The 24,649-nt window shown below is 44.4% G+C and overlaps 2 protein-coding genes across 4 annotated transcripts in view; one reads left to right on the forward strand and one right to left on the reverse strand.

The window, feature by feature from the left end:
• The window catches only part of LOC124413582, a 296,705-nt gene that overhangs the window by 264,776 nt on the left and 7,280 nt on the right, over nt 1-24,649 (reverse strand). The gene's annotated exons all lie outside the window — the stretch shown is intronic.
• LOC124413581 lies at nt 11,666-13,959 on the forward strand. The gene is made up of 5 exons (XM_046894273.1): nt 11,666-11,814; nt 12,028-12,226; nt 12,735-12,827; nt 13,105-13,299; nt 13,569-13,959. The coding sequence occupies exons 1-5, from the start codon at nt 11,666-11,668 to the stop codon at nt 13,887-13,889; spliced, it is 957 nt and encodes a 318-aa protein (XP_046750229.1). The 3' UTR covers nt 13,890-13,959.

Raw genomic sequence — 24,649 nt, forward strand, 5'->3', positions numbered from 1 at the left:
AGAGGGGGTGAAGGGGTGGGAAGCGTTTCGGGGTGGGAATCGGACGGGAAAGCGCGGTAAAACTCACCCCCATTTTTCTCAAGCGACTCCGCGCCCTCTCGGCCTTTCGTATATGTATCCCCGCCGCCGCCGCCGCCGCCACGGCCCCTGCAGCAACCTGGCGAAGGCGAACTTGCAGCAGCTATCCGACTGCGGCGGCGTCGTCATCGGAAAAGAAGAAGGAGAAGGAGAATGTGAGGCTACGTCAGCCGGTGTATGCTACGGGGGTGAGAAAAAGGGTGTGTTTTGTTTTGCTTGGCTCGTTTGTTTTGCTCATTATCCTTCGCGGTTTCATTTGTTCTACGGACGAAACTTCGTTTTATTACACCTACTCTTCTCACCTGCACGTACTACTCGCATTAGCTCCCCCCTCCTCGTACTCGGACCATCTAGACTCCCGCGATTGCTCAGCGGCCGGTTTCAGGGATCTAGATTTACCTCTTGAAAAAATGATATATATGTATATTAGCGAGAGTATGTTTTATCTCGTGACTCGGTGCGATTAACGCCTCCAACGGATCCGAATTCCCTGACATTCTTGATCGGGCAACGCCGCGCGCGAGTAGCCCTATATGTACTATATACTATAGCTACTGCACCTTGTATACGGGGTAGACACCCTTCGATACGTTTGAACAGTTTTCTAGATTGAAGTCTACGATATACGAGTTCATGCAGGAGAGACTTATCGAAATTTTTCATCCAGTGATGGAGAAGCTCCGGCGATGAAGCCTTAGTTTCGCGTTTGAAGGATTCAGAAATTATCGTTGACTGTTATAGATATACGTGTCTTACGAAATATGCTTGGCAGTTGAGCTTCCAGGAAGTTTGGGATATAGGATAAAATACGTTGGACTCTGTTTCGTAAATGTGAAATTTGGACTATCAGCAAAGGTTCATAAAGTCAGTATTTTCCCGCCTGTTTTGATCGATTTTGTCCAGTAAGTCTTTAGATCTCGATACTCTAAACAGACATTGAAACACTTCGTGCAACATTATTGACGGTGAAAATTAAACGTCAATTGAAAACGTTTGGACTGTCACTGACGCGTCACCTTAAATTTGTCACACTCGGTTTTTCCAACATTCGGGTCTCCATAATTATGGAAGAAAATTTTATTCATTCGGGTGACTCAAAAAACAGGATTTCTTGTCACGTGCCAATTCCATCCATGTACAAATCGCACACCGTCTTCCAAGTATTGGTGAATTTAGTTACAGGTGGACAACGAATTCTGTTTTTTCTGATGAATTCAGAATCCAGACCTTTACGGTCGTATAAAAAGTGCCGGAAGGCAGGCTCAAGATCACACCCGGTACATGCGTAATGTCTTAACGTCAGAGGCTGACGTATACCGCGACGACATTGAATACATTTGAATAAAAATTGCTCATCAGCCGTTTAGTCATTTTGGACCTGGTGACTGCTGAAATTGTGAGGCAAAACGGAGCTGGGGGTGGAATCGGGGAGACGAAAGAAGGGTGGTTTTGTAATTCTGAGGTCGTTGGTAGTCGCGAGGCACGGCGAGGTTCGATCAGCGGGAAAGGCTGAAGATCGCGAGGCAGATAAATAAAAATAAATCGAGGGGCAGAGAGAGAGCAGGGTAGCTCAGAGCAAGTGTCGTTTAACGCGTCGTTAAGATAGGGATCTTTGAAAAGTAAAAATGAAACCGTCGAAGGACTGCTCTAAGGACACGCGGGAAGACTTTTCCGGTCCCGAGGGTATTCGGGACGAAAAATCGTATCCCGCCTGGCCAAACCATGCAGCCTAGCCGCCACTCGTCGCACACTTCCTTCACACTCTTTATACACAAAATGTACCTATCGCGAACGGACGTGACGCGTATGCAACGGGACACATTCTTCTGCATCGGTTCACCGATGCCTGATCTTGAAAAGCTTTCGATGGAGTCGGGCGATGCGATGAAAAATGAGAGTGGATCTCAATAGCAAGGAGGGTAAAGTGCCACTGAATAGAAATTATATTTAAATACGATTCATATCGTCTTGGCGGTATGAAAAATCCCGCACTGATTGCAATAGCAATGAAAGCGAATCAGTTGACGAATTGCACATTATCCGGAAAGGTTGTCCTTGTCGAACTGCACCCTATACCCTATTTTTCCGCATGCGTTGATGGAGGGTATTAAAAAAAAGCGAGCGGGAGGCGTGTCGAATCGGAATTACAAGGAACGGGCGGATCTGATATCAATCGTGATCTAGTTTTTGTGTGGCGCAAGCTGCAGGTCATTTTTGTATTCAATTATATTCCCGCCCATTTTTTGCTATCCATATTTCATTTTATCTTGTTTTTTTGTTTTTTTTCAATTATTTGCTACCACTCGAAGTTTCAGCTCACACGACCCTTTTGCTGTAGTTACGTATAATGCACGAGGGTTGAATTAGTTGGCACGCACGACGAGCGTTTCCCAGCGTCCCGTAAACACTCACCAGTATTATTTATTTAATAGGTGGCTATCGACAGGTAGAGCTCGTTCCGTACGTGTTCCGAACACGACGGTTCTGCCCCATATTATAATTGCGTCACCCGAAGTTAAATTAGCCCCATGAACGATTTGCATGAAACTTATGAGCCCGGTTGGTTGCTATACGGATTAGACGCACGGTTATTGGAACCGTTCTGCAGCATACTGTAAACTAAAAAGTTCAAGAGACAAAGCGCGTCGTATTTCGCGAGACAGAGGGAGAAAGAGAGAGATAGATAGAGACAGGTAAAATAGTTATACTCTTTATCGACCTGTAGGCATGGGAAAAAGAGTGGCCTAAATCAGGGGATCGTTCGACGTGATTAAAGTTTAAGGGGCTCTTGCAGACCCGCGTAGGAAGCTTTTAGAAATTTGTGGAGATACATCGAAATAGCTTATACACCCATCGCATCGGTTCCCTCGATAAGCTCGCAGAGCGGAACGCGCGTGCAAACAAGAGGAGTAAAAGAAACACGATGTTACTCGGCGCTTAAATTTTTCCGCCCGTTTCACCCCCGAATCCTCGGTGCTTCGTCGTCCTCCATCTTTAGCACCTGAATGCTTGCCCTTCCACCCGATGTATATTGCATAAAACGGATATAACGCGTGCTCAGACTCTTCCGGGTGAGACGTTGAGTCGCGGGGAAAGATGTAAGCCGCACGGTTAGGGTGGAATTGGCTTCTGGAGCAGAGGTCATCCGCAGGTCCGTTCAACCTTGACCGGAGCCGGATGGAGGGAAAGTGGATAAAAATGAAACGGAATAAAAATCTGAGCTCAACCCCTCTTTGTAAAGTGACCAAAGAATCGCAATAATTTACCGCAACAGGGTTGCCTTGATATCTGGCGAGTGCTCTTAACGGAATTAAACCCACCTATTGCCTCGGCTCAAGGGTCGTACACAACCCTCTCACAATGGCACAGTGGCGCCCTGAGTAACGTCCTCTTGTGGTCCTCAATTCTCCGTCCCCCTTCTTCCGCTTTCTCCTCTCTCTCCCTTTCCCCACGCACAATGCCCTCCTCGCGTGCGAAAACGGAGTCAAAGTTTACGGAGGACATATTTATACGCGAGCCAGACTCTATATATATCCTCAAATCTCAGTTCTCGGGCGAATCTTCTCGCGCTCTGCGGGTATAAACTTGCCGCGGAGTCAACCAGTTGGCCAACGCGCCGACGTGAAGCTTACCTAAGCCTGGAATGTGGACGCGCTCGCGTTTCGGCCCAACGCACAAAAAAGGACGTACAAAGCCGTTATTGTTATTGTTACTGTTATGTGCTCCTAGTCATATCGGCTTCGGCCTTCTTCTCCCCCTACGCAGCTCGTGTCTCCGGCGAATTCCACAGCTCTGATATTCACTCGAGTTTCAGTTCACCACCACCGAGTTCTGTCATCTCCCTTTTGTATGCACGCGGGTTAGGCTTGTAGCAGCACAGAGAGTAGTTGCGACGATGTTTGTCTGAAGTGGTGGGATGCCTAGGCCAAATTCCCCCTCCCCCTCCCCCGGCCCTTCTACTTATCTCCCGCACCCTTTTCTCCTTTCGTGGATATATCCCTGCTCGCCACTGTCTTCCTCGCACTCTCGGAAGTCGGAGACTTTGTTCACGCAATATACCGGAGAACTGCAGATTCCAGAATTCTAACGGAATGTCTTCCTCATTCCGAATTCTTCTCCCTCCGCGTTATACCCGGAGTTTCTTATCCTCCAGCAGCGAGAGAGTGGTGGATAACGTATATCCGTCGTATATAAAGCATGTGAACTACCCCCCCCCCCCCCCCCCCGCCGCCCTTAACTCCACGTTCTTGAAAGGGATAAGAGAAAGAAAAAAGAGATAAAAAATTGCGAAAGCAGATGCAAGGAACTGGGGTCAGCCGAGTAACGTTGAGGATAAATAAGTTATGAGGTCATGTAAAGGCGGTAGAGCATAGCTACCCTTATGTTAGAAGCAGAAGCAGAGTAACGTTTGCGACATAACGCGCGCAGAATGTGTCACGTATCTCCTCTCCAGCACGTGGCGATGCTGCGGAGGGGGAATCGAAGGCCCATATGGCGTGCACGGGGAGTGAAATACTAACGGAGATGGGTCGTGCCCCATGCCGTAGATATATATGTATACAGGGTGCGTTGCGTGGGACACAATATCGGTGTAAGGCGGTACAACGGCATGCGTTTCGGGGTAGGTACCTCGGGACAGTCTACGAAGCGGAGCCTGTCGCGGTGCAGGAACAGCTTGCTTTCTAGAGCCGAGGAGCGCGTCAATAGGTCCGGCCAATATCCATCAGGATAACGATAATGTGACCCAGAGATCGCACCCCTGAGTCCAATATAGCCGAGGGAAGGGGAGGCCAAAGGTGTCAGAGAACTGACTTGGCCCACTTCGCTTAGGCAACTGATTTTTATCACCAAAACAGATTTCCACCCGGCTTATACAGCTGCCGGCATTTTCTTTCTCCTCCGTTTCACCGCCACTCGTCGTACCTACACCAGGGCAGACGCGGTTAACAACGCTGTTTTTCCCGTAGCTCTCTCGCTCATCAACCGCGACGATCATATCGCGCGGCGAGCAAAGAAAATGGGGTTTCGCCGTAAAAAACAGCCACTATTTCTGGTTGGTGTGACCAACGAAGCGAATCGAGGGAAAAGGGTTGCGGACGGTCGACCGTGCGCCCACGAGAACAACCGGGGCAACTTCGCGACGTGGCGGTAGGTGGTGGTTGATGAAAACTCACCCTTCTTCGCTGACCATTACGGGAGGGTGGGAGGGAGGGAGATAGGGCGGCAGGATAACGGAAACACAGAGACGGATGAGGCGAAGAAGGGTGTGTTTACCTACCGCGGATGTCCGCACCCCGCCGTTCAACGGGGTTCGATCGAGTTCGATTGAGCCGGGCCCGCAGCGCTAGGTGCGTTCCAATTACAAGATAAGATCCCTGAGGTCTGCTGATTTATCACAGATCCGCGCGCTGTATGTTCCCGCCGAGATTAATGCCCTGCACCACCCGAGTAGACGAACCGACGACCGAACGAGAGAACGAGCGAGCGAATATGAGAAAGAGGCGATGATGTTGCGCGCGTAGGGGTGAGGAGTAAGAGAAGGGCCGGAGGGGGGGGCGCAGATTGCGGGGGGAGCTACCAGCCATCGATCTGGATCGAGATCTCGCAGAGACTGCCGGATGAAGAGCAAAGTCCAGGTTTTTTTTCTGACGCGCAGGCGGTTATACGTAGATATATAGAAGAGGAGAAAGAGATTAAGAACGTTGAATGGCAAAATTTGCAAAACGTGCGTATGGTAGGCGGGAACTGTTGGATTTGCGATGGGTTAGCCGGCGCAAATAGCCGCATGGAAAACGGAGTGGAGAGATAAGGCGGGGAGGTTGCTGCAGGTACGAAGAGGAGGGCGAGGGTTGCGAGGTCAAAACACCCATGGAAGGAATTCCGCTTGTTCACCACCGACTCGCCCACGGAACCGCCGAGAGTTTCCCCTGCGGTCTCGGGCAGTTTTCCTCAACGTCTTGTCCCTTGGCACACGGTATACGCTCCAACAATTTCGGTTATGTGATTTTTGCCGGTGCTCACACACGCGCGACGCACGAGCCTCTGACACGCGATATCCTTACCAGCGAAGCCAGCCTTCAAACGACCCAGGAAACTCAGTTTGAGAAGGTGATCAACGTCCGGAGACCAGTACCTGATGAAATGCGTAATTTAAGACCTCTCGACGTAGCGCTGGTCAAGTGCTCATCAGCCGCTGCCCGGACTGACAACGAAGCTACTCTAGTATTGAGTTTCGGCGAAATCTTTCCTCACTTTTGCTCGCAAGTTTGTATGCACAGCGTGGATACAGGATGGTCGATGTGGGTACGATCGAGTGATCTATCAGCTATTTATCTTCGCCGCGAGATCATTTTATGTTGTACCAACTCTGCAGGACGAAAATGAGTATACGTGATACGCGAGCCACATCGGAGGCTGACATGAAACACAATGCCAAGTCGACTCTTTCTTCTTTTTTTCTCTTTTCAGTTTCGCAACTCAAGAGAGTGTTTCTTCATCCTCCTTCGAAGGACAGTTCCTCGCGTTACGTGGCATAATGGTCGAGAGGTACAGTACCGTGTGTAAGAATATTTCCTACACCCAACGTCGTCCAATTATAATAACCGCGGGTCGATGAACCTCAATTGAGTAAAAAGATGAAGGAAGTCAAAGATGAGGTAGGAAGAACACGAATCCCGGTAGAGGATTTTTTCGTACCGAAGCTCGGTAATTCCGCGAAAACAACCCTTGTTTCCACGCAGATGAGGAGAAAACTGCTATTGCTACTGCACGCTGCTGCTACTGCAGGTGGATTGCGGAAATGTTTTGGCCTTTTAACGAATTGAACAACAGCCCCGAAGTAGTATAGCTACATGATCCGGGTATACCCGTGGTGCGTTGCACAACACTTCCCTTCATTTCGTGTAGGTGCATTAGCAGGACTCCGGGGGCTGGTGGTAGTACCCGGAAATTGGTCGACATCCCACAGTGATATGGGCATTAAGCTCCACGCCTTTGCGCTCCTACCTTAATTCAAGCCCCGACCATCTATTCGCCGCCCCGTGGCAGTCGGCCAGCCATCTTTTAGGGAGCAAGAGACGAGCAGCCCAGCCAGGGATTCGACTTTGTACGATGCGAAAAGACGAGTTAATTGATGCCTTCATCCTGCTACTCGTGCAACATGCGGGATGATTCAAGAGCGAACAGGTTAAATTCCGAGATCCGAGGATCTTTCTCTTATACCGGCATATTTGTCTCGTCTCTAGTTGCGGAACGACCAGGCATCCACGAATCTCGAAAAATTTCCAGACGGTACAAAGCTATACACATGTATAATATGTATAAAGTTTTGCGTCGTACGATACGACGCGACGTTGCGTCATGAAATTCAAATATACATGTGACTGAAATAAATCGGTGAGGTAGTAATATATGTTTTTTTTTCGATCGTTTTACGCGCTGCCAAAAGACTTTGATGTCAATTTGCGGTAGAAATTAAGCCTGTTATGTGAGATATCAACAAGCCTGTAGGTATGTGTCGTGTTTAATGTAAGGCTTACAAACCGCTAAAGAAAATTCATTATGCACGTTGGTAAATTTTGCTCGTTTAGTCGTGCTCGAGAGTACTTTGTTAGCTCAAGAGTCGTCAGCTGTTAATTTCCACAAGTCCTCACTGCGATGCTTATCATAAACGCTTATCGCATGGTGTCTATGTTGCTCCTGGGAGGACACCAGCGGTGCTCGACTGTGCGTAATATTCGTATATAAAATTCTATACAATTTGCGTCGAGAGTCTGATTTATCTCGTCAAAGAGCAGAAAAAAATAACTTGTATAATTTATACGTACAACACAATGACAAGATGAAGTCAAGAATAGAAAAAAAAAAAAAAAAAAAAAATTAAGAGTAAATCGTAATAAATTAGCGATGAATTTTTTTTCCGGGATATAATTTCCACCCTTTCAAGTAGAACGAGAGAGGAAAAGCTTTTCATGGAAATCTGCAGTTGGTATACGAATCAGCAAAGCGGGTTGATGTATATCTACGGGAGTAGAAAAGAAATCCCGTGTTCTCAAGGATTATCCTGTGCTCGCTGCACAGCGTCGAGCAGACAGCGTCGCATTGTGATAAGTACGTAAATAAATAAGCTTTTTTAGTTTGAAAATCCGCGTTCTCCACAGCGAGGAATGGACGACGTGCGATATCGGCGGGGAGGCAGGAAGGCCCGGATGCAGGCGACGTGTTTCTGCACCTAATTGAGCTCGAGTCGGCCGGACCGCGGATGTGTATCGGCGAGAAAACTGGGGCATCTTGTGTAAGTACGTGCGTCTGCATCCGCGACGTCGACGTCGTCGTGTACAAGGGGGAACCTGCAGCAGCAGCAGCGGTATCGTCGCTGTCTATTTTCGGGCCAGACAGAAGAAGAAGACAAGACGAAGACGACGTCGACGGTTGACGGTGCCGCGAAGCCGAGGCCTATCGTCGCCCCGGTGCAATCCCCGACCCAGAATTAGTTAGTCATGGATTATTTGTGTTTATGTAATCTGAGAATTTAGACGCGACGCCGTCGACGTCACGAGACTCGACCCCAAGAGAGAGAGAGAGAGAGAGAAACCGACATCGTCGCTGCTGCGAAGTCATCGGATTTTTGGCGGCTGCTGCAGCGCATGTGCAGCCAGATATAATACCTACAACCGTTAATCTATCCCTGCATGCCCGACGTACGTGGATAGGATATATTAATTATTTAAAAACTCCCGACGTACGACGTACTACGGCATAGGTCAGATTCTATATTTAACCCACGCCAGCGTAATTGCAATTACGATATCCTGGCGGCGGCAGCAGCAGCAGCAGCAGAGCGGAGCAAATTCGTCGCGTATAAGTTCACTCGAGTGCACCTGATGTACCTACGTACGTAAAGCTTCGAACGAGTGTTACAACTTTCGGAATAGTTCTCGAGTCTCCTCGGGGCTGTCGGCCTGTCTGCGCATTGCGGGCTCCGCAGCTCCCTTACGATTAGTCGCATAACTCGCCGCCTCTCCACCCGACTCTATAAAAATGCCTAAATTAGCGAAGTTTATTTTCGTAGAGATAAGCAACGGCGATCTCCTCGAGTCTCCGAGTACCTACTGTATAACAAATTCGTTTAAATCAGAGCCGGCGGGATGCAGAATTGATGCGTTACGTTTCGTCGCGCGCGGAGCAGCTGCCATACCGTGTGTAAGTCTATTTGAGGATAAAGAGCGGCGGAATGAGGTAAAACTCGGCGGATGAGAAGGAGGGCGGAAAATCGCATCGGGATGATTTTATACATAATACATATATATATATATATATATATATATATATATATATATATATATATATATATATATATATATACATACACAGATATATATGTGTATATAAAAGAAGAGATGGATATGTGCTCCATCTAGACAAAGGATGGTGAAATTCTGAAAAGTTGGAATGAATACCGTCCGCCGTGGAGACGTGGGGGCATATCTTGAAGTCCTCGATTCCTGGAATTTCCGCAATTGCAACCCGCCGCATCGGGGTCGTCGAAACGAGATACGCTTCTCGCGGAAGATTCGAGACGTACCCTGTAAGAACTGAATTCCTACATAGTATGACTGCGCAAAAAGCTTCCCCGCCACTATTTTCGATCGTTCGTATGCTCGACGGTACTTACGAGGTAAGGGGGTGGTAAAAGCGATAAAATTATCCGGTGGAAAAATTCGGACGGGTCCGAGAACCGTTGAATATCGTGTCGAGTCAACAAAGTCACGGAAGAAACGATTCCCTTCGTCTGTCTACGCATGCGTAGACACGTATGTACCTATACATATATCTACCTGCTATAGGCATATACTCAACCTACATACATTTCATTGCTGGTGTAATATAACTTGGTTGGAGTTTCCGAATAACGTTTCTAGCTCAAAGTCAACGACGACGAAGGAATGAATCTAGTCTTGTGGACGGATATGGTGTTACAGGCATTTTTCGAATTTCAATTAATTTCAATCAAACGCAGAGTGAAAAAACAAACAGGTTGTGAGAAGATCGCAAGCTTTTTTCTCTCAACCTGTGTGCAGGTGGAAAAAGTGGTGGGCTTACTCACTGTAAAGTAATTCACCCGCGTAAATCAGTTGGAAGTTTAAAGAAATTCACAAGCGAACACGTGAATTGCAATGAACAGACATTACGCAGCAAAACAATGTCAACGAAAACTTGTATCGTAGAATGATGGACGATAATTGTTCCGAATTCTTCATGTTTCACTGCAGTTTCGAGCCCCCGTGTTACTTCTTGGTTCACCCAGACGATTACGCTTACGCAAGTACCAATATCTTTGCTATTTATTGATGGTACTTAAATGAACGTGGAAAGGAGTCCGCAGACTTTCACTGTAAGTTATTGCGCCGGGAGTAAGTTGCATGTGAATAACAGAGTTTCCACGGACTCTGCAATTTGAGATTATAAACGACGATAACAGAACTATAAGACACAGAGATCGCTGCTTTCGACAACAGGAAATCAGTCATCGATATGTGCATTTGTGTAACGTAAACCGTACCGCAAGTCTTTCGCGATGAAATGTAGATCATAATGTCCGCTTGTAAATCGGTATGGCAATAAAACACATCGCGATACTTCAAGATTAAAGAGTCAATGCTCCGTTATTTCCACATCCTCAATACAAGGTTACAGTGAATTGCCGAGAGCCCGAGCCCATGCGTGATAATTTCAACAAGCTGAATCAGAAATTTTCAAGAACCCGGGGTTATACGGACATCGCCGAATTTATCCAGGGGCCAATGCTCTCGGCAGGATGATGCGAAAAATCTAAATCCATCGTGTCAACGCTTCTTTCCCACGATGCGATGAAATGACGCGCGGTATGCATGCTCGTTTTCCTCAACGGTGCAGGTTACACGAAGATAATTAAAACTCCTGTATCCGGCAGGCAGGATGGTTATGAATACCTTTGGCGTAAAGTGCTAACAAAGCTGAATATTTCCGTGTTATACGAATTACAACGGTATCGGATGGATTTCATATTCAAAGGCATCCGCTGCTGCTGCTGCTGCTGCTGTTGTTGTCATCAGAATCGCGCGTTCACACGGACCGCGCTTCTGATGCTGCCCGTTGTCCCTGCGTGCACCGACGATAATCAACACGCTGACGTTTCCGATCTCATGGGTATAAACAATGCGTAATACTTATTATCTGGTGGGTCAGTGGTACGGATGCTGGAGCAGCAAAGCACTGTTACACATTGTCACTGTCACGAGATTTCTAGAACGCTTTGCCCAGAGCCGTGTCTAGTGGTCACGTATAGTGGGACGTTGGTGAAAATTAACGCGTACTTATCGCTGAAATTCACAGCTTCTGCTTCGCCGGTTGAATAATTGAGACTAAAACCGAAGCGGATGAGTGAAAGTAGGAAAAAGTGGAGAGAGGAGGGGACTGCAGCTGTTGGTAAAAATTGTGGAAATTGTGGAAATTGAATGATCGTGTGATATAGAAGAAAATTATTGGGTACGGCCCTGGAAGCCTGCAGGGAGCTCTCGCCCGGTATAAAACGGATATATTCTCTCTCATGAGTGCATTTTGCGAAATGGAATTAACCATGAAAGTGATCAAAGCGTTGGTTCTCGTGTTAATCGGTGTTCAACGAGCAGCCAGCTCCGGGCCATTCGTCCAGGAAGCGCTTGCCAAAGTCTTCGGGCCTTGGACTCCATACACGAAGTACGGACGAGCCATTGTTTGTTAATTTTGTTAATGGAATTTGAAAAATAAAAGTCGAAGTCAAAGAAAAGCGAAAAAGCAAACCAGAGTGAAAATTCCATCAGGAAAAACAATTTTAAAGTGTTCGACACAATCCATCGGGTCAATTTGTTTTTTTAACATCGCCTGCCTGATTATTTCACAACTCATTTCTGAAAAACTCGGTTTATCCAGCGTTAGAACGATTCAGTTGTTGAATCAGCTGTGCAACGAGTCGCAGAAGGACGATGAAGTCAGGACCGATGCTTGCTACGGATGCTTCTTCAGGTCCAGCAATCAGTCCCCCGGATATCCGATGCTTCTGACGATGGCTTCCTGCGCTGACACGTATCTCAACAACACGGATTACGGACACTGCCAAGGCTACTTGAGGGTACTTACTATTCGCAACAGCCGCAAGTCCAAAATACTACACACATTGTATGTCAACTAACAATAAAACCCGCACAAGTACGACCAGGAGACTTAGAATGCAAGTGCGGAACGAGCGCACGATAGGCTAGGTATATAGGATAAGAATAAGGAAAAAGTTTTGGGTCCACGACCACGAGCAACGATCGTTGGAGTTCCTTAACAATGCCAATTGAATGAAGTTCCTCTCCTATACGTAGGACCCTCGAAAACACTGACGCAGCCAGTTGATTTCGTTCGCGGACTTGCCAAGTGGAAAGAATATATGTCACATATGAGAGGCGTGTGTGTCCAAGTTATACTTGACTGTCCGTCGTCGCGAACGTTGTTAGCGGCTGGGTGAAGACGTTTCCGTCAGGGTCGATGTTCGCGAACAAACGTCATATACAACCTTAAACATACGAGTACACGAAACCACTAGTGTAACTTCGTAATCACACCTTGTACGACTAACAATATGCTTTTTCTAGAACGCAACAAATTCAATATCCACCCGCACAACCCCAGGAATCATTTACTGTTCGTTCCTGGAGTGCATTCGTCAAGTGAACAAGAACATGCTGGTAATTGAACGCTTGAATTCGTAAGAAAATTTAAAGTCTTCTGCATCTCTTTAGTCTGACTCTTCTACTGTTCACCCTCCTTTTAATCTAAAACGTTGAGCACCGCTGACTCGCTTTAGTCCGCAGGAGTAAATCTCAATTATACGACCACCACGAGCTGCAAGTATCCTCGCGCTGGTTTTCCAGCGTTCGCCCCCCCTCCCCCCCCCCCCCCCCGCCGCCGTTCACCATTCACCCGGAAAACTGTAAATACTGTAAATAAAGTGCAAATAAACAGGAAGCGAACGAGGTTGCGCCACCGATCGATCAGAGACGATTGCAGGCTCGAGAGACCTCGAGCGTATTGACAGCGAGTAACAACAATGAACACCACTCCCACTATTTTGCAAGCTTCCAATTTAGCCGACGAAACCTGCAGCGGAGGAAGTCGATCTGCGTCATTGTCGACAGACGCGAAAGTGATGGGAACACCGTAAGACCTGGAGCGGAACCTTTTAATCCAAGATAATTTATTCAGGTGAATCGACAGATAGAGTACTGATAAATGTTTCAGCGAGAGTCGTTTACTGCCAATGCATGAGAAGCTACAAATAGCTCCGTTAATTCACGTTGATCTTTTTTCTTGTTTTTTCCTTCTTCTTTCTCTCTTCTTCAAAAATCTGCATCGCGAGGATGAAAGATTTTTTACTCGGAAAGACAAACCCCCCAAATCGATTCTCAATGATTGTTATTTCCTTATAGATCGCGCAATGCGTCAACGAGGCTAAAGCGATGTTCTCAAGCTTCAACTGTGCCGACGTTCAGCTAAGCCAGCTTTTCGTGAACGCTACCGCCTGCGTATTGGCGAAGACACGCTGCGGATATTTGAACCCCGTCACCGGAACTACACAGGACGACGATTTGGCGAATAAATTGAACATCATATCCATCAACGCTCTTCAGGTCAACACCAACTATGACTTGAACATCATTCGGGTGCCTTTTGTACACCCGGCCAAGGGTGACGAGTGTGGGAAGTTTCGGAACGTCGACCAAGCTTCCTGGCCCTCGGTCGAATGCTAGCAATACCCACTTTCATACGTTATTTATTTATTTAGTTAAATCATCAGTTTGGAAAATAGGAAACGGTATGGTTTCAATAAAACTGAAATTTTAAAACGAGTGACTTTATCGTTGGTTCAAACATTACGTATAATTGTAATAATAATATATTAATGCATGAACATTCCTGCATTTCTGGGAATAAAAAAAGATGATAATAAAGTGAAAACCGTGTTACTCGACCGCAACCTCCAAGGATGGTATTGAATTACATTATCCGAACCGATACTATACATATATGGATATGTATGTCGAGAATGCGTAAGAGCATCTTTTACGGCGGTTATGATTTCACTCACAATCAGTTGAACTCATCCAACTAGTATGACATTTGAATTGACGTTAGAGTTGTAAGATGGATCGTATAATAATAACGTACACGATTCGAGAATCGACAGCATCTCGTACAGAGTATACTCGTGAATCAGAAGACAACTGCGCTGCAGGGACCATGTATCCAGGGACTCCGTTTACAAGGTGAAACTAACCCAACCCAACCCAACCCAACCAAAATTGAATGCACTGAAAAAATCAAGTTCGAGCTTCGAATACAGACGGTTACAAATGTGAAGTAACGCCAGGTAACTGCATATGATACAGGAAAATGCGCAATCTAACGCACATAGAGACAGACGTGTACTCGAGTCTTGTACGCGTGGATTAAGGAGGTACAACAGACGAGGATAAAGGGATGCCTGAGAAGTAGCCCACGAGGGTAGAAGTAAGGGAGGCAAAGGCGGCGAAGGAGAAAGGGGGGTAGATGATACTAGAGTTAATTCCTGCGGAGGATCTTCCTTCTTTCCTTTACATTGTTATGTAAAGCTAAGCATGACTCGAACAACGATCCAGGAATCGATTCCAGTCCAGCGCGTTCCGAGGTTGGCTGCTGTTTCTAGTATACGAGTATGGTGCAGGTATACAGCTCGTGCGACCAGAGCGTCGATGACAGGCTCTTTCAGCCCTCATTGTGGTCTCCTCGAAATCGGCGTAACCACGGAACGAATGATCTTTCGTGCACACGATAACTAGCGCTCCGGATCGTAAGTTAACGGAACGAAAACCGCTGCTGCAACAACCCCTGCCATATGTGCATTGGCGTCATGTACCAACGTTACATGGCAGTTGTAACGCGGAAGGTACGTTACACGCACGTAGGTCCTTACATTTCGCGCATCATCCGCTGGGATAGACTCACACGTATATCCACCCTGCATGTGTCGTACCATGGATGCACAATGAATGCATGCATGCATGTGGGTGGCGTAAACTCGGTCCAGCGTGCGTTTCCGAGTTAGCTGGTTTCACACGTGTTAAAATAATTTGTCATCCGCGGATGCATCCATCTCTCTTCCCCCGCCAGTTAGCATGACTCAGAACCATACGCGAGGCGTCTCTCCTCGTCCGTCTCGCGCTTCGTTCCGCGTACGGCATCTGCATATTAAGTCAGATTGGCTCCCGGAGAATTGAGCCACGCGAGTTAGATTACCCCAAGAATACACGCACGTATACCCGGCATCGTTGATGTGACTCGCGAGTCGGCATTGGGTAAAACACACCGATGTTTGTCACACATATACCCACATACGGATGAGAGTTTACGCGCATTGGCCGCAGAGACCAAGGGCCACCCGCGGTACAAGTAATTTGCATATTTCAAATTATTTCAAGGAAAGGGTTAAGTGAAGCCATCGCCGGCGATATACACTCATCTTTTCCGCGAATCATTCGCTTGTGGAGGTAGGTATACGCATGTACTGGCTCCGGCCAGCTTCCAGTGGATTTCATTGAGCTTGCTGGGAAACGTGATCTGCGGTTGACGTGGGTATTTACCGTGAAAAATATTGAGGGTACACAAGCTTCAAAGCGTTACTTTTATACCTTTTCTGTTTACTTTGTATTAAGATACCTACTTCTTCGAAACACCGCAGTTTAATTACACACTTAGGTACACAGCTTAGATTGCGGATATTTTTTCATTTCAATTCACCTCTCCTGAATGTTCCGCAGATAACCATCACGTACCGTATAAAACGCCTAAAAGGTTCAAAACTCAAACGGAGTACCTACACTTTCGTCGATAATCACGGATAAGGAAAATCTTCCGATTTGTATAGTGTGTCAGCGAAGCGTAAAATTGTTTGATTTTGCATTTTCATTTTAAAATACTTTCGAAATCTGGTCGGCCAGTCAATAACAACACGCGAGAATATAGGGTATAATTAGCGAGGATGAATGCTCGGCTTTGACCACAGCGAAGAGATTAATTCCCCTGTCACGGTGCTGAATTAGAGAATATACGAGTAGATTTGAAATGGGGAAAAATTGTGAATTTCGAACCAGTGGAGTCGTAGTTCTTCCCGTTCAATAGGTGGTTAAAACGTAGCCGCATGGCCTCTTCGTTTAATTAAAATGGCGAAAAAGAAAGAAAATGAAAAGTAACGAAAAGTATAAGGATGAAACGAAAGAATGAAAAATGAGAAATGGCAATCACCTAACAGCGAATATTGTTATCATATCTGAACGCATATTTTTGGCCGTACAGGAATTCCTCCGGCCTAGGCTGCACGTGTTGGCAATCGATAAAAACGCCCATACACACTGTGCCAACGTGTGTACCTACACGTAACATACGTGAGTACATATGTACAATTTGCTCAGACTAGACGTCTCGACGGTATAGATCAAGAACTTATTGAATAATTGATCGGCTGACAAGGAGGTGCGTCTAATCTTTCAAAAGTTATAGAGTCCGCCCGACGGCGAAATATACTTATCATACATGTTACGTAATTTCGTTGTATTACATACATATATAATACGAGCCGACATCGAGCCACATGTGGCGGCTAAGCGGTACACAGATTTATGTATACGTATATTTATGTCATACATACCTAATGTATCTGTAATATTAATATATGTATATTATTGTATATGATACATATAGACGTGTGTGAAATAGTTTGATGTAACAAATAGCACTACGCGAGACGTTGAAAATCAAGGGAGAAAAACAATTATGATGAAAATGCGGAATCGCGTCGCGAGAGTAAGTTTGAATAAAACTTTGAGAAGCTCTTCATGGGTTTCTCTCTTTTTCCTCCTTGTCCGTGGGACACGTTCACGATCGGGCCGTAGATGAGAGATGACAAGGGAAAAAGCAGATTGAAGCGTCTGCGGGGTGAATCATCGGCATGATCACGGCACCTCCGGCAACACATTGATGCCGCAGCCAAGGATGATGATACACGACGTAACTCCTTATTGTTGTAACAAACAACCGCGTCATCGCCAAGTATTTCCACGCAAACGAACACACACACAAAAAAATATAATGCACATAGTGCCTACACATACGTTATGCATAGGCATATATTTATTATTGGATAATTGCGTCACTGCTTATATTCTCATCTCGGTTTATAGCGCATATACCTCGGCACACCACTCACGTACTTGCAATATGTTACGTACATGTTATACGAGCACGTAGCGCGTATTTCCCTTTCTACGTATAAGTATATCAATTCCCTCTTACTGGCGCATATATTATACAGCTGACACGGCGTTGTAAACACGTGACATGCCAATAGGGCGAACATACACGCGTGCATCATGGGTGTACGGATGTGTAGTTGCCTAGATTTACTCGACGCTGAGCACGTTTATACATATATCAGAAACGTGAACGTGATCTATATTTATCGTTACGCGGTAATGAGGTAATAACGCACACAACTGCACGCGACTTATTCCCTGCACCGCGGTGCAACAAAAACGATGCCATCGGACACGTCCCGGAGTACCTATAACGCGTATGAGATACGTGTATACATATTGTGTATAACACTGTGCGGAATACCAAAGTACTTCTATCCGTGTGCCTGTGAGATGATGTGAGCTCATTGCCTGAAAGGTCCAGAATATTATGGGAAACGGTTAATCGTCGAGGAATGACGGTGATACGTGTAGGGTGTCTTCGTCGTCTTCGTCGTCGTCGTCGTTGTCTATCCCTCACGCATGCCGTAAGTCAGCCAGCCAGCCAGCCAACCAGCCAGCTATGCCCAATAAGTGATGTCACTGTGCAGGCTTGGCCGACGATGGCAATGCGCGTGACATCGTTCAAACTCTATTCTTAGCACAATGACACCCGCGGAATGTGCCGTCTTGTATATTTTCATATTTCTCTGTGAATTGCTCACCGAGCGTGGTCTTAGATATACAAGCGTGGGCGATCGTCGGCCTACAGTGTAACAAGCCGCCGCTGTCACATGGCACTACTACCGCTTTTCTTTTTATATTTTCATACCGTCTTCGATTTCTTGAGGTTATTATTTGTTTAGTTCCGTTTTTCATTTTTATTTTCATGCCTCTTCGTCCTCTCACCAAAGTATTTCCACCGATTCAATGATAAAGACAGAATAACAATAAAAACAGTGTGAAATATATGTTTGTTGCAAAAATCATCCGAGAGATCGCCGAGCGATGATTGTATAAACGAAAGACAGCGATGCGGTGCCAGAGACGAAAACAGGAATATTTCAAAGTATTGAAATAGAAAGAAGTTTGAACGAAGAAAAAAGCGGCACAAATAAAAGAAGTTGTAAGAAAGTGTATAGAAATAAAAAATAATGAAAAAAGAAAATCCCAGCAGGTATCGACGGCGTCGATAGTTACAAAACGTTAGAAGCGTCATAAATCTTTCTCGGTAAATTGTAGAGGAGAAGCAATCAAAACGAAACCACGGGAAAGCATAAATAAAAAAACAAAAAGACAGGTGAAAAAGAATAAGAAACGAGATACTTGAAGTAAAAGAAAAAATAAATAAAACGCGTATGGTTGAACCCGATTGTTTATGGTGACGTACCATTAACACATAACACGTGCCGCACGCGCACGGTGTAAATGCGAGTTTGAATACTTGAAAAGAAAAGGATGCAATTGCTCTTCTAACTAAAAATTGTCGTATTCAAAAAAGATAAATGGCATTTTATTTATACAGAGAAGGTTGGACTGTTCAGAGATTTAGGGTCTTTAATTATAGATTGATTATATATATGTATGTAGACACATAAACTTCTGTTTATGAATAAGATACCATTTGGCTAAATGGTATACGCGGAATGGACTATACGCATTGAAACTTCGGTGTAACTCGACCGCCGTCGCAATATTCAGCCATTGAGCGCCATCTCTCGGAATCGTTAAGAGTTCTTTCGTTCGCCACTTCGGCAGTGATGCCGCCATGTGACGGTACGCGCTTGAATTCAACTCTTTCCATCCACAATTTATTACCATCCGGTAAGTCACTCGATTCTACTTTTATAGTAGTTACACGTCAATCGATGATAAATAAATATGCTTCCTAAGATTATGCAAATCGACGACGAAATGAAATTTCGAATTTTCATCGTAACTCTTGTATAGTTTTTGTCAAATACACAATACACAAAATACACCGTAACAGAAAATTGCCAGTGTTGTTGTGATATGATTATTTATATAATTTTTATTTCCACTAAGTAATTGCTTAACGCATTTCATAAACAAATGTTGACTCCACGTTATCACTGAGTCGACCGCACAAGCTTGTATACCAGATAAGAATTATAGTCACACATAAGTATATGTACTATACTGTAATGCGTACGTTATTTAAAGAGGAAAAATCTTTTATACCGGATCCTTAAAGTTTCTCGTCGTAAAATATTCTCGCTCTCGGCGAAACGATCAGGCATCTTCTTTTCTTCAGCATATAAAATCAATTGAATTTTGACTTAAGACTCACCGCTGACAGATTGAAAGATTTATCATAATCGCGACTGTCTAACGACGCTGAACTATCGAAAGGCCTCCGTGATTCCCAGCCGGTAGGGGCCTGATTATACAGTTATAGATGAAATAAATTCTTTAAATTTTACGCTTGGCAGGCAATAGTTTGCGCTTGCCGGGATCAGTAAACTCATTTGAATAGCTAAATTAAGCTTTTCGGGAGGGGTATAAGGAGATGATTAAAAAAGATAGAAAAATTATGATTTAGATTAGACAGTTGATTACAAATACGACTTGGTCATAACGTGGCCGTGCGCGGCCAAAGACGCCCGCGGCGATCGCTAACCAACTATTATAATTTCTTTCTACTTGTTCTTCCGGTAACGAACAGCGGAAAAAAAATAACGAAACAGACGAAACCTAACATTGTTGAGTATTTCGCTCGCCTCGCTGCAGGAAGAGGAAATCGTGAGCCTACTCGCATTAGACCGTCACATAAATTTATATTTACACTATAACCAGATCATGGTTCACGTTTATTGCGCTGGCCTAAAGATGCGTTCGATTCTCGATGTCGAATCTTGAATTTTATGGATGCAGAAATTATTCGAATCTTTAGAAACGGGAATTAAGTTGTTAGCTTTTCTTGCGGTAAATTTTGGTTCGAGTTTTTGATAAAAAGTCGACGAACAGTATTTAGCGAGGTATTTAGTGTAGCTTTCGATTTACTGACCACGAAGAAGTTCCGATATGCAATATTAAAACCTCCTGGATATTGTTTCTGAATCCTTCGGAAGAAAAAATCGGCGAAATCGTGAACCGTGGTTTGATGTAAAATATTTTTTAAACACGAAGTTTTCCTTCTGCACGTTGATTATTTTCATGCTTAATACAAGTTAATACTCGGATGATCATTTACGCGGGCCAAATTTCACGGGAGCTTTAAAAGTTTCAACAAGATCTTCAAAGGTTTAACGGGGGTTTCATGAGATTACACGAGACTGGATGAAGTTTCACAAAATTTACAAGATTTCATGTGACTTTAAGAATTTCATAGAAGTTCGAACGGCCGTGTAAACCGCGGTTCAAGAGTGATTAAACACTGTGCATAAAGAATTGACGACGGTATAAATACGCGTGACATTATTCATAATGCAGCAATCTAAAGTGACGCGAATCACTTTTACGTAGATCTACCGCGTCGAAGAGAGATTCTTCCAATGAAAATCTGTTAATCGTCCTGCACGATTCGGCCACTATTAATGATCTTGATTAACATGGCGGAGCCACAACGTTAACCGAAATAAATTAGAGCTCCTGTGTATTCCGTAAGCGTCTATCAGCCACTTTTCGCATAAACATATTACGCGCTGCTTTACAAGCGCGGTAAATAAACTACCTTTGCAAATTTTCACCGCACCTCACGCGTCGACGAATTTATATGCATAACGATATGACTCTACGTACAGGGTGTTCCACAAAAACCGCTCAGTCGACTCGCCTGTCCAACGATAAGATTTGAAATCTCGTAGCGTGGGCCGTCTAATTAAAAGCAGCGACATTTTCAAATTTGAAGCGATGACCGAGAGGTTACTTCGAGCTTTTTAAAAATAATGGAATCTACTATGAATGGTTTATGTCCGGACTATAATTATTCTAATTTTCTACTGTAATCAAAAAATACAGTTATGGGTAAAAGATAAAAACAAGTTTGGTATAGCCGTAACGAAATAATTTATAGTGCGGTATGGTGCTATTATTTTCGTTTACGGTCACTCGTACTATACCTATTTCTGTATAAAAAAATGAAATTTTTCTCAACGTAGGGTGAGAATTAAATCGATAAAAATTGAACGTAGCTTTTTAATTTTTTAATATTGAACAGCTGTACAGTATTTTGATTAATTAAATGAAATAAATTTTTCACTTTTTTTTTCGCAGACGGAGAAGCGAATAGACGAAATAACGAATACTAGAGGAGTATCTGATTAGTTGTTGCGACTGTGTCAAATTGGGAAGCATCGCTACGCGTCGGTAATTCTATTGGGCGCTGTCAAAACTCAGACGCATAAATATCTTTCCAACAACTGCTGGCTATCGAGCCGCGACTACGTGACGTTCTATAAAATTGCCAAAATCAAGTATGCATGTAAAATGTAGATACACATATGTATATATGTATATACACTGTATAAATTTATTCAGCTCTAGGAAACGCAAACGCGTCAATTAATTGACTGCCGCAAACACGGCGGAAGTAAACGCGGAATTTTTGAACTTGAAACAATCCGCCCGGATACGCGATATTATTAACATTTCAAAGATGGGGGCAAATTCGAAGCCAAATTGGCTAATCAACTGATCGATTGAGTTAAAATTTGCACAGATTGTTAGCTGAGGCTGCGACCAGCTGACGGTGAGAAGTTCGTAATATTCGAAGCCACGTTTAAACGACATCGTGTGTGTCACAGGAGGACATTTATTTTATTATATATGTATGTAGGACACACGCGATTCCCGAAGTCTTTTCGCAAATTTATTCGCTTATCGATGTATTATAGAAAAACCTGTGTAAAAACTGACACGTTGCAAACATGTTTTGGCTACAACGCTTACATAATGTGATCTGGCCGTGAAAATTATAGGTAGATGATAGACAAATCGCACTCATATCTTCCACTTCCTATGTGCTATAGACAAGATCCGCTAGATCTGCCAAAGCTATCGACCCGCGGTCTACGGGTTAAGTTTGGCCCTGGACGAGACGCTGTTGCTAGCCGAAAAATAATACAGCTTCTTGTACATATATGTATCTATCTATATAAAAATATTTACAACGCCGTTCCTTAGGATGAATATGGTTATAGGTTGAAATAATTTTACGCCCAGTGAGGAATAGCGATGCCGACATGCTTGCACAAAATAAGGATTAAAGAGAATGAGAGGTTAATTTAATACACGAGTTCTGGATTTGACCGCAATATTTTTTTTTTCAAATCAAATATAAAACACAAATCACATTTCGGCCTGCGTTTCCTCTAGAACCGATATTCACTCAAAATCTTTCTTGTTTTATCTCGAGCCATTTTTAAAGGGGAAATCTGGGCTTCTTTTTACTTTGGTAAAGTATAATTTTTCGTACCGGATTGGTTAAAAAACAACCAACTATGTGTCATTGAGTTTCTCTCTATAATACGTACCTACGTCGACAAAAAATTAATAATTAGAGTTAAGGAAATCTGGTTGTTAAATAAAACATCCAACAATAAGCATTTGTTACAGTCAAGCGACGCGACGACGATCTGGAGTGAAAAGAAAACGGATCTAATCTTCGAGGCGATCGAACAGACATACCGGAAGAGCGGATAACTGTTCTGGCAGCGACTCGGGCTATCTCGCCGTATTTTTGCTCATCTCATGTTTTTCCACCGACCGACCAACAGCGTCTCTTCAATCTCACCGAAAACATGTTTTCGTTACGTAGATTCTTTTCGCTTTTCAAATTTATCTCTGCTACATTGAAACATCATTTGATTGTAAAATAACAATATCTATTCAGCGGATGTACGCGTCAATAGAATGAAATTTCATTCATTGGAAAATACTTTTTTTATCTTCTTTTCTTAACCGATTCGACACGGAGAGGATCAAAGACATCGAACGACTGACTTCCGGTTTCCAATAAATCGACCGTCCGAAATTAAGAAAATTTTAGGAATTTCTGATTTCCTCTTTCTCGCTTTGTGATTTCAGCCGCTCCCGTTTCTTTCCAGTGAAGATCTCCAACTACGTAATATAATAGCACCGACGCGACGCCCCCCGAACACAGCTGGACAATAAAAGCTCGAGTCACCAGCGAACACGAATTCACGCTAGAATGAAGAGGAGACTAAGCTATTGGACTCGTTAAATTTCCGGTCGCACTCGATGAAGCGCTCCCTCCCTCCCTCCCCCTCCTCCTCCTCCTCTTCCTCGCCCTCCTCAATTTTGATAATTGCAATACGAGGAAGGAAAAAAAATGTGTCTCGATCGCACGAGTACGGCTCTCATATTACATATAATTGAAAAGAAGAAATTTTGAAGAAAGAAGCGAGAAAATAGACCGCGCCGCTAATTACGCCCGCAGGCAACTATAATCTTAAAATCGCGATCTGGACGGCGGACGATAAAAAGTGTAGCTCGAGAGAATATATCATCTCAATACTGATGCGTCTGTTTTATTTATCTTTCAACATATTAAAGAACAGAAATTCATAGTACAAATGAAATTTCGAGATCGTGGGTAAATTTTCATTCCACGATACAGCAATGAAACGATTATCTCTCGAGTTTTCCTCAAAAGAGGTTGAATTTTGTGGCAAAATAAAAAAGAAACAATGGAAAAAACAAATAAATAAATTTAAAAAAAAAAAAAAAAAAAAAAAAAACGACACAACAATCGTCAATCTTTGTAAACATATCGTGACCGATGACTGGCGAGTTTGTATTTTTGGGTTAAGTTACGTTGACAAAGATGGCTGGCGGTGGTGCTTCCGGCTGATTCTGAATTGCCAACGTAACCGATCCGTCGAATCACTGCGGCCAAGTGTACATCAGCCGCTGTTTGCGGTTATAGGCATGTGGTAAGACCGGGATGCCCGGTACTCCTCGATTCCGCTTAATCTATCCGGTGTACCTTCTGTTTGCCGGTTCATTCCCTCGACCCAGACAGAAATCCCTTTCACCCTTCAATTCCCGTTCCTTGTACTCTGGTCGAAATCCAGTTACAGCCATAAGTTGAGGCCGGCAAAGGATGCTGGGGTAATGCTTTGCCGAATCGCGGCGGCTGTCTAAATTGAGATTATTGTTTCCGGTGTTCCTCGTGAAATTCCCACAGGCGGGAAATTCAATCGGGAGAAATTAAATTCACCGCAAATTACGGGCGAACCTGGACCGGCTACGACAGTCGA

This window comes from Diprion similis, chromosome 12 (assembly GCF_021155765.1).
Source record: "Diprion similis isolate iyDipSimi1 chromosome 12, iyDipSimi1.1, whole genome shotgun sequence".
Lineage (NCBI taxonomy): Eukaryota > Metazoa > Arthropoda > Insecta > Hymenoptera > Diprionidae > Diprion > Diprion similis.

What these genes read in the sequence shown, in the direction of transcription:
- LOC124413581 (XM_046894273.1), top strand. Translation starts at nt 11,666, where the DNA reads ATGAGTGCATTTTGCGAAATGGAATTAACCATGAAAGTGATCAAAGCG. An exon ending in AAGTGAACAAGAACATGCTG is followed by an intron (nt 12,828 to 13,104) that starts GTAATTGAACGC and finishes GCAAATAAACAG; the next exon opens with GAAGCGAACGAGGTTGCGCC. An exon ending in GCGAAAGTGATGGGAACACC is followed by an intron (nt 13,300 to 13,568) that starts GTAAGACCTGGA and finishes ATTTCCTTATAG; the next exon opens with ATCGCGCAATGCGTCAACGA.